General features: G+C 43.7%; 1 protein-coding gene across 1 annotated transcript; it reads right to left on the bottom strand.

Moving 5' to 3' along the window:
* Window positions 1–8,748: 8,748 nt before the first annotated feature.
* On the bottom strand, window positions 8,749–11,187 carry LOC105275943. The gene is made up of 2 exons (XM_011333164.1): window positions 10,988–11,187; window positions 8,749–10,807 (listed from the first exon to the last, which is right to left on the bottom strand). Exons 1-2 carry the CDS (start codon window positions 11,185–11,187, stop codon window positions 8,749–8,751), a joined length of 2,259 nt encoding a protein of 752 aa, XP_011331466.1.

Below are 11,187 nucleotides of genomic sequence, written 5' to 3'. Positions count from 1 at the left end.
GTCCGGCAAATTTGATGATTGATAATCTTTTAAATTGTGGAAAAACTAGAAATGACTTACTTAAGAGTGTTTCAGATTTAATAAAATTCAGTACTACGAGCACTTGTGAAGCAGTGAACAACTACGTGGAACACACATTTGCTTCAACACCTAGATCTGATCCTGCAAAAATTAAGAAAAAGATAAGCGATTCAGTAGAACAACAGTCACCGAACGTAGCAACTCATTACTACGAATACAAGGAAGTATCCTCTCAAGAAATACCAGTATTTCTTAATAATTATAAACAATCCGCGCTAAGTAGCGAAATACTTAATTCATCTAATATTCCACTTTGTTTAAAAGATTTATTTTTAGAATAATATGTAAGCTTAGGTCGAAATAAACTGAACTCGATTTCCAAAAAAAAAAACAAAATAATGATTTATTCGAAACTTCTGGTCGGTGGCAGTCCTTCGCCAGTATCTCAAGTACAGCACCTTCCTCTACCTTGGTCAGTGCTCGACTCCTCACTTGCTCCGATATTTGTGCTTTCCCCCTAATATTACGCATACGTCGCGCCTCTAATCGTCGCTTATTCTAATCACCTATCTCTCACTACCTTTCTCGCTACATTATCGACGCTTATTTTCTTACGCTTACAGTTTCGGCCGTTCTGACATCTATAGTTCGTCCCGAACTATTTTACAATAAAACAAAATAAAATCTGACCGCTTATAATCTAAAAGAAATATGCTTATTTGTATCTATTTGTAATTTCGTATTATGATTTGCTTTCTGCTATATAATAATAATAATAATAATAATAATGAAATCTTATGATCTATCTTACACAGTAATCAGTCTTACACTATGACTTACATACTAAATCGGACTCGCAATTATAATTCAGCTTGCAATAATATCAACAGGGTAAGCATAATAACTTCATATCAAGACTATTTATTATAATGTCTCATTCGGTTCGGAAGAAGCTACATCCGCTATTTTGATCCACGGCTTAATCTTATCGGCTGATAATATCGTATTTAATGGCCTTTGAGTCAAGTTATATCCTGGAATGGCCGTTACTACGAAGCGATTCTTTTTCAGTACCCGCTTAATTTGATACGGTCCTTTATATTTTGAAACTAATTTTTGGTTAGTTCCTGGCTTATGTTGGAGCACTTTGATCAACACAAAATCACCTTCACTATATTTAGTTGGTTTCTTATGCCGCTTATCATACTGAATTTTATTATATTCATGAACCGCGCGATTGACAAGTTTTGCCGTATCTCTTAATTCATTTCGTTCCTGTTCTAATGTTTTATCAATGGCAACCAATTTTTCTATGTATTGTCGCAATTCTTTATCGGTTTTACTCTTCTGGTCATAACCAAGTAGTAATTTACTAGGGGTCGTGTTTATGGATTTATGAAACGTATTATTTAAAATACTCTGTGCTTTTCCAAGTTGTTTAGACCAATCACTCGCATTGTCGACTATCTTAGATAAAGTAGATTTTAAGAAACGATTCACCCGCTCAACGGTTCCGTTCGCCCACGGTGAGGCTACCACGGTCATAGAATGTTTGATTTCTTTCTCTTGTACAAAAGCTGAAAAGTTATTCGATGAAAAGGCAGTACCTCGATCACTTATAATTCTATCCGGACAATCAAATAAGTCTATCAACAATGCAAGGTGCGTGGTAACTTGTTCAGAAGTGGTAGACTTGCATGGAAATAACCAAACAAATTTTGTATACGCATCCACAACTACAAAAATATATTAATTTTTTTCGGCAGTTACCTCTAACGGTCCAAAATGATCTACATACAAGGTATGCATTGGCACCGGAACTATTTCAGTTATCTCCATTTCTCCTTCCAGCTTTCCCGCCGCGATTGAATGACTCAAACATTTTACGCAATTATCAATATACTGTTTTACTCTGACCTTCATGCAAGTAAACCAATAATGTTGCAGAATTCCCTGCACAGTCTTATCAATCCCAATATGTCCCATTTCATCATGATGGATTCTAATAATATTATTTATCATACTTTCCGGAATCATTAATAATTGTCTATCTTGAAAATCCCGAAATACTAAACCATTAACCAAAGAAAAATATTTACTGTCTTTAATCTCCAAATTAGATGCAATTTCTTTTACTTTAGAATCAGCTAATTGTCGATACATAATTTCATCTTCCACCGAAATAGTATTAATTTGCATCACGCTGCGGCTCAAACAATCTACATGAATCATTTTATTAGATATGCGATGTACTAATTCATACTGGTAATTCTGCAAAAATAGACTCCATCTCGCGATACGGGGATTTATATTAATCTTTTTCATCGCTAAAACAAGAGAGTTGCAATCTGTAACAATCTTAAATTTGAGGCCTTGTAAGTATACATGGAATCTTTCTACCGCTTTAACAATTGCCAACGTTTCCAGCTCGAAACTGTGATAATTTTTCTCACAATCGGATGTTGCTTTGCTAAAATACGCTATAGGGCCATAGTGACCATCGCTCTGTTTTTGTATTAATATTACACCGCAACCTTGTGCGCTCGCATCCGTATGAAGTTCGGTTTCACTCGACGGATTATAAATACGTAGTGCCGGTGGAGATGCTAACTCTTTTTTAAGTAACTCAAATGTTTTCTTACAATCATCAAAAATAAATGGCACATCTTTTTTCAGTACTTTCTGTAATGATTTCGACTTTATCGCGTAATCTTTAATAAATCTACGAAAGTAATTACATAAGCCTAAAAATCGTTGAAGTTCTTTAACATTGCTAGGTGGTACATAATCCATTACAGCTTGAACATGTCCTTTGCACAAAGTAATACCTCCCGATGATACCAAATATCCTAAGTACTCTATTTCACGTTCCAAAAACGAACATTTTGTTATATTTAATTCCAAGCCGTATTTTTTAAAAATGATTAACACTTGCCGTAATATTTCTAAATTCTCTATTATATCCTCTGTAGCAATCAATATATCGTCAATATATACAAAAACTTTACCTTTTCTTATCAAGTCTCGAAGTATTTTTAGTATACGCTTTTGAAACTCTGCGGGTGATTCTGAGTATCCAAAAGGTAATTTCACATATTCATATTGCCCACTAGGCGTTGCAAACGAGAAATATTTTGTATAATCCGGATGTATCGGGATTTGGTGAAACCCCGTCTTTAAGATCTCATTTAGTGAAATATTTTTTACCGTATAATCCATCTAACTGATCTTCTATAATCGGGAATGGACTTTTTTGAGCATGAATCCTTTGATTTAACGGTCTGAGATCTACGCACATTCTTTTTCTTCCGTCTCGTTTTGGAACTAGCAACACCCGTGCACAATATGGTGATATACTGGGCTTTATAATATTTCGTTCAAGCAAGTCGTCAATTATGCTATCCAATTCTTTTTTCTCATTTAGCGACATTCGTCGTGGAGCATATCTGAAAAGAGATTCGTCCTTTAAATAAACCTTGGCAGAGTAATCATTCTCAACGAGCTCGATCTTGGAATTAACTACTTCTTTAAATACGTTAATCAACTGTTCTTTTACTGCAAAAGACATATTCGGTTGTACCTTTTCATAAATATCGTCGTACTTATTTGGTTTTTCCATCACATCGATCTTAAAAATACTATGAACACCTTCATCTGTTTCAGATTCGAATTCGTAAATTCCATTTTGATAAATTAATTTTTAATTCGACTCGCGGAAAAATTTCCTTCCTAATAATAAATCGTATTTCATCGTTCGATCCTCTACTACCAGTACATCTATATTAAACCATCTATCAGTCAATCCGGGTAACATAATTTGATCACATACTTTTCCAAAAACTACGATCGCCGTATCGTTTACACCTTTTAACTGAATATCAATCGGTTCACAAAATAACTCTTTATTACCGTAACACCTTTTATAAATCGATTCTCGCATCAAGCTAACATAACTTCCCGTATCAATTAATGTCTTTAATGCAGTACCTGGACTCGTACGACTTTGTACCTCGATGCATGCTCTATCCTTGTCCAAGACCCTCATATCACTCACGTGAATAGTTGTCGTCGAAGATGCCCCCTCTTCACTCTCCGCTTCTCGATCCTTCTCGATTAGGTGGCTTGTTGTTTTGGTATTTGCTCCTCTCTTAGGACAGTTCGGGCTGATGTGACCTTCCTCACCACATTTGAAGCATAGCAGACTCCTTTGTCTGCAGTCCTTGGCTAAGTGACCGGGCTGTCTACAAATGAAGCAGTTCCAGTCTGTCGAACTCTGCTGATTGCCGCTACCTTTATTTTGAAAACGGCTTTGTCCTCCAAATCGTGTATTAGTTTCACCTTTCTTTGTCTACATGGAATCTTCCGTTATACGTCGTACATGATCTATGAAATCTGGAATATTGATTACCCAGGTGCTCAGAACCATTCTTCTCAAAGCCGGATCTTTCACCCCGTCCGCCAACATTTCGATCATTTCTCTCTCCGTTAAAGACAGATTTTGCATCAGATTGAGTTTTTCTTCCGCGTAATCCACGAATTTCTCTATGTACATCTTCCACGTACGTTGACCGATTTTCGAAAGTAAAGCCGTGTACGATTCTTTGACCTCAAAATGTCTGCGGATTTGGAATTTGAAATTTTCCCACGTCGCTACCAACTCCATATCTTGTCGATTATACCAATCATGCGCACGATTTTTTAACGAGATACGTGTGTGAAGCTAGCATCTCAAGTGTTAGCATCTCACAAATAAACTGTAAATTACCTTGCATCCAGCATAGTTCTACAGTTCCTGATAGATTTTAACAATAGTTCAATCGATTTACCCTATAAAATCGCGTTTTAAAGGAATGAGATACTAACTTCTCGTATAGCTTCACAGCATCTAATCGAATTTCGAATCTTTGAGCGTAGGAGAGTAATATTCCTGAGAGTTCTATATCCTGGGCATGTTTTGTCAATAGTTCTAGCGATTAAACTAAATTAAAACCCCTTAGAGAGAATAAAATAAGATGCTGGACGAAAGTTCGAAGTTATGGTTTGTATAAAATATTTTTCGTCTAATTCTGCGCATATTTAAGCATTTTCTAAAGAGTTTTGGAGAAAAATATTAATTCTATATTATTAAAAAATTTTTTAACTCTCGAAAAGTGTTCCGTTAGATGCATAGAAGTGAGATGCTGGTCGATATTGGAGTTCTATGCATTATAAACTTTTATATTATAGTCCTGAACGTATTCAACCATTTCATAAAGAGTTGTGACAAGAAGCACTGTTCAGTATCTTTTAAACAATTTTTAACTCTCGAAAAGCGCTCCGTTAGATGCATAGAAGTGAGAGGCTGGTCGATATTGGAGAGTTCCATGCATTATAAAATTTTATATCATAGTTCTGAACGTATTTACCCATTTCATGAAGAGTGGATATAGTAGGGATGGCACTATAATCAAGCGTTGAGCGGGCGCTCAACGCTTGTCTGCGCATTCCCACCACTTCGGTGAGTCGCGGACCGCGGGCACGATTTGGTGACACTGATTATAGCGCCATCCCTACTATATCCACTCTTCATGAAATGGGTAAATACGTTCAGAACTATGATATAAAATTTTATAATGCATGGAACTCTCCAATATCGACCAGCCTCTCACTTCTATGCATCTAACGGAGCGCTTTTCGAGAGTTAAAAATTGTTTAAAAGATACTGAACAGTGCTTCTTGTCACAACTCTTTATGAAATGGTTGAATACGTTCAGGACTATAATATAAAAGTTTATAATGCATAGAACTCCAATATCGACCAGCATCTCACTTCTATGCATCTAACGGAACACTTTTCGAGAGTTAAAAAATTTTTTAATAATATAGAATTAATATTTTTCTCCAAAACTCTTTAGAAAATGCTTAAATATGCGCAGAATTAGACGAAAAATATTTTATACAAACCATAACTTCGAACTTTCGTCCAGCATCTTATTTTATTCTCTCTAAGGGGTTTTAATTTAGTTTAATCGCTAGAACTATTGACAAAACATGCCCAGGATATAGAACTCTCAGGAATATTACTCTCCTACGCTCAAAGATTCGAAATTCGATTAGATGCTGTGAAGCTATACGAGAAGTTAGCATCTCATTCCTTTAAAACGCGATTTTATAGGGTAAATCGATTGAACTATTGTTAAAATCTATCAGGAACTGTAGAACTATGCTGGATGCAAGGTAATTTACAGTTTATTTGTGAGATGCTAACACTTGAGATGCTAGCTTCACACACGTCCGATTGATCACGTTGATATTGGCCATGGTCCCGATTGACCACGTTGATATTGGCGACGGTCCCGATTGACCACGTTGATATTGGCCCATCGTACCGATAACTTGACAGTGTTTGCGTGGGACGGGTAATACAAGTGGAAGGGCTTCGCCCAAAAAATATAATCAAACTCCAGGAGGCCTACCCCACCCGTGGTGGACCCCGATTAGCGTGGAATGTTCAAGGCACGGACCTCGTTGAACCTATGCGGAATCATTTACTGATCATTAAAAATTTTTCGTTCATACAGTTTTATTAAACAATCGTGCAGTGTCTAATAGTATGGTGTCCAATCGTTCCGCGTGCAAACGGAATACGCCTGTTCAGATTTCTGATTTGTAATGTGTGGTCAATCGGGATCGTGACCAATGTCTACGTGGTCAATCGGGACCGTGGCCAATATCAACGTGGTCAATCGGGACCGTGGCCAATATCAACGTGGTCAATCGGGACCGTGGCCAATATCAACGTGGTCAATCGGGACCGTGGTCAATATCAACGTGGTCAATCGGGACCGTTGGCAATATCAACGTGGTCAATCGGGACCGTGGCCAATATCAACGTGGTCAATCGGGACCGTGGCCAATATCAACGTGGTTAATCGGGACCGTGGTCAATCGGGACCGTTGGCAATATCAACGTAGTCAATCGGGACCGTGGCCAATATCAACGTGGTCAATCGGGACCGTGGCCAATATCGGAACCGTGGTCATTTGGGACTGTGGTCAATCGCAACGTGGTCAATATCAACGTGGTCAATCGGAACGTGGTCAATTTCAACGTGGTCAATCGGGACTGTGGTCAATATCAACATGGCCAAACGGGACGCTCCCGACTGCAACTGGTGCGCGAGTTACACGCGCCAGCAAGAAGAAACTTTTCTCGCCGTCGCGTGATCGTACGCGGATACGACGACCTGTGGCAGGCGGATCTGATCGACGTGCAATCGAACACGCGGCAGAACAGAGGCTACTGCTACATACTAACGATCATCGACGCGTTCAGCAAGTACGCGTGGGCGGTACCGCTCAAGCGTAAGTCAGGCAGCGAGGTGGCCGAGGCGTTCGCTAGGCTATTCTGCGACGACGGCAGGTGCCCGCGGAAACTGCAGACCGACGAGGGCAAGGAATTCTGCAACGCGCAAGTGCAGAACTAGCGCGTAAGCGCGGTATAAATCACTATTCCACGCACTCGGTAATGAAAGCCTCGATAGTGGAACGCTTCAATCGTACGCTGAAGAATGAAATGTGGAAAGCGTTTACACTCAATGGATCGTACAAATGGGTAGACGCGCTATCGCGCCTCGTGAGAGAGTACAACGCTCGGCGGCACCGCACTATCGCGATGCGGCCGGTCGACATCATGCCGACCATAGCTGCACAGCTGCTATTCACTGTTTACAAGCGAGTGAAGATCGCCGCGCCAGCGAAATTCCGCGTGGGCAATACGGTGCGCGTGAGCAAGTTTAAAGCCCGTCTTCGCGAAGGGCTATACGCCGAATCGGACCAGGGAGGTATTTAAGGTAGCGAAGGTGTAACGGACCAATCTCGTGACGTACCTGTTGGAGGACTATCGCGGTAATCCGATCTCCGGCGGCTTCTACGAGCACGAGTTGCTCAGAGCCCGTAATCCGGACGTCTATCTCGTGGAAAAGGTGCTGCGACGGAGGGGAAACGAGGTGTATGTCAAGTTGCTCGGAATGGACGCACAATTCTTGGATCAGTAGGGACAATGTGTTATAGTCGTATATACTTTTTATATACTTATATATTTATATACTTTTTACTCAAAGATATAAGAACGTGTATTACTATGTATCGTGTTTATTACAATAAAAGATTACATTTTCATATCTACACGCTTCGTTCTTTCTCGTTCCCCTTGTGTATGTCAGCGTAGGATATCATAGTGCCCCGACGGAAGGGTGCTCGTGGAGCTGGGTACGACGTACCGCTTGTCGTCGTACGGGCTGAGAGCGAGTTTCGTCTCCGATACGGTGTAGACCCGATGCAGCTTCGACTGTATCCTCGCCTGTCGACAGTTCATTTCAGCTGATTCGCTCAGACAGCGCTTGTAGTCGTCGAACGTTATCGTTCTACCCACGACGCTCCTGCACACGCCCTTGATCCTCTTCGTATCATTCTTTCCGCATACTCTCAGCTCGTACATCTTGGATCTCAAGCCGACGAATTCGGTCATGACGACGCCGTTGTTCTCGTCCTTCATGAGACCCGGCACCTTTTTATTCCGCAGAGGCATACCGTACGCGTTGTCCGCTCCGAATAGTTGCTCATGTCGAAGCGCGCGATGTCGCGCGTCATGTCCGCGTACGCGTCCTCGCACTCGATGCGGTATATTAGACTGTCCGTGTCCGTGTACATGATCCGACACCGGTCCTCGTACAGCGGCGGCATGTATTAATAGTGAAACTCGTACAGATGCGTCTTCGAGATGTCCAGTATGCACATCCCCACGTATATCGGCCGGTTGAACGTCGCCTTCAGTCTGCGCAGCTCCACGGCGAGGATATTCTCCCCGAACACGGCTCGGCTGTGGAAGTTGGGTCGCGAGATCAGAGCCTCGGCACCGTATCTCCCCTCCCAGCGCGTCACGAGTTTAACTTCGACGCGATTTTGCACGTTCTCCATCGTCTTACCTAAAACAGCGTTATTCATCAGCTTGTACAGGTTCATCTCGAAGTCGTTCGTCGCACGCGTTCTAAATCCGGTGTTCAGCTCTATATAGTCCCGAAGCCATGCCGACTGCGCGAACTCCAACGCGCGGTGAATCCTCTTGACGCGCAGACCGTGGCGCGTGCATTGCTGCAAGGTGCGGTAGTGTATCACGTACCGCTCCTTATCGCGCAGAGTCGCGAGTAGCTTTTCCTGCCGCTTATCGGGCGGTGCCTTGCGCGTAGGACAGAACGGCAGGTCCGCATGCGCGTCGTGAAGATACCGCGGATACTTCAGATCGACCTCGAGGATGTACCCGGTGGGTGAGTCTGGAGGAATCGCGTTCACGTCCAGTGTCGAGATGTCCTCGACCCAGCGAAACCCCGAGCTGGGCAACGGTTGGCACATGGTCCATCCGTACAGGTTGTTCACGTCGAAGTACATGAGGTACGTTGACGGCTCGGACCGATCGTATGACGGTGCGTATCTGTTATTGGCTCGCGCGTATCTGTCCGAGCATTGACTCAGCTCGCCGCGCACGCCGCGTTCCACGAACAGCACCATATCCACGTCCGTCAGCAGCTCGAACTCGATGCCCGTGTGCAGCAGCATCGCGTCCCACGTGTAGCCCGGTAGGGTGAAGTAGTGTACCGGGTCTAGACCGTAGCTTCGTATGCACGTGTCGCGAAAATTTTCAAACACATCCGCCAGGAGGAGAACGTCCGTTTTCAGGTACAGGTCGCTGTACTGTCCGAGAGTCTCAATGGAGAACCTATCCCATACTGTTATCGCGTGCGCGTAATCGTCACTGGATACCGTTTCACCGGTCAACGAACTGTGGAACGACTCGCGCGGCGGTAAACGAATCTCGAGCAGTTTCTCGGCACTATCAACGTACTCGTTCGGAAATACACCTTTCCGCGTTAGGAGCTGGAAATCCTCCGCGGAAAGATGCCGAAACTCCGACCATAGGATTCGCATGTTGCTCCTGTCGAGATAGGACTCCAGTGTGTCGAGACTGGCGCTGAGAAATTGATACGAGTCTATGAACCGCAGTTTCACGCACGTTCTGCATCCGTACCTGTCCTCGGTGTTCGCGACGTTCTTCGTGAACGCGATGTACCGCTCCTTCGTCAGCGGCAGTAACTCCACGCTACCCTCGAAGACGTTCACCACGTCCTCAATGATGAAGTGCGCGTCGTACCCGGAGAGATTGTGGAATATCACGGGGATAACGTGAGAGTCCTTATAGTTTAGATTGCACGTCGAGTGCGCCGGGCCTCTGTAACGACCTGTGAGGTGGCAGTGATCGCGCACCCGGGTGTCACCCGCCGCGAACGGTTTACCGCACACGTGGCACAGCGCGGCGTCGCGAAGTTCCTCACACTTGCACTGCTCCGGGGTGAGGTCCCTCATCGGCACGTTGGACGTGAGGATCGCCTTGACACGTCGCGCCAGATCACCGAGCTCGCCGACGAACCACGACACGCAGTCCTCACCACGTTGCGATCTGTACACGGACAACGACTCGTCGTACGCGCAACGCACGTAGTATCCCACGCTGAACGCCCTGTGCCGATGATACGCGCCGGTGTTGGCAGTACCCTCCTCCTCTTCGTTCTTTTCCAGCGTGCACTCGAGGTCGGCGTAGACGACGAATGGTGCACGCTCCTTCCTCTTGTGGTTCTGGAAGGCTAGCAGCTTATCGTCCTCGCTGGGAAGAATTATCGCGCAGTCGTTTATGCTCTCGCAGTCGACGGTGTGAGCGGACAGTCGCTCTGCGGTTTGGAAGTAGTGTAGGCACCTGCGTAACGTTATGCTTATTATTTTTTCTGCAATGTCAAGGGAGAAAGAGAGTGTTTATACGAGAACCTATCGATCGCAGATGTGCTTCTTCCCGCTGAATTGAGCGCTGACCAGGCGCGAGAGGTCCCTGTTCCACACGGAGTGTTCTGGCTACCCCGCGCGGCTGTCGGGCACATACAGCAGGTTGACGTGTTTGTCGTGCTTGTGCTCGGTTAGACGCAGCGGAACGATAACCCCTCGCTTGCCATCGTCATCCTCGACGAAGACGTTTATCGATATGTCGTTCCCGCGCTCGAACTTGCCGATCTGTTCGAGCGTCATGGGAAAGTCTATACCGCTTACGTCTAACACAGTTGTGTAGTCGGGGTAATGTACCAT

Source organism: Ooceraea biroi, chromosome 5 (genome assembly GCF_003672135.1).
Source record: "Ooceraea biroi isolate clonal line C1 chromosome 5, Obir_v5.4, whole genome shotgun sequence".
In the NCBI taxonomy this organism is placed as follows: Eukaryota; Metazoa; Arthropoda; class Insecta; order Hymenoptera; family Formicidae; genus Ooceraea; species Ooceraea biroi.
Note: the sequence above shows the minus strand (reverse complement) of the source record. Positions and strands in the feature narration are given on the sequence as shown.

Excerpts from the sequence above, each read along its gene's own strand:
- LOC105275943 (XM_011333164.1), bottom strand. The coding sequence starts at position 11,187 with ATGGTACATTACCCCGACTACACAACTGTGTTAGACGTAAGCGGTATA. Across the intron at positions 10,808-10,987 it reads GACAAACACGTCAACCTGCT|GTGCCTACACTACTTCCAAA; the intron begins GTATGTGCCCGA and ends AACGTTACGCAG.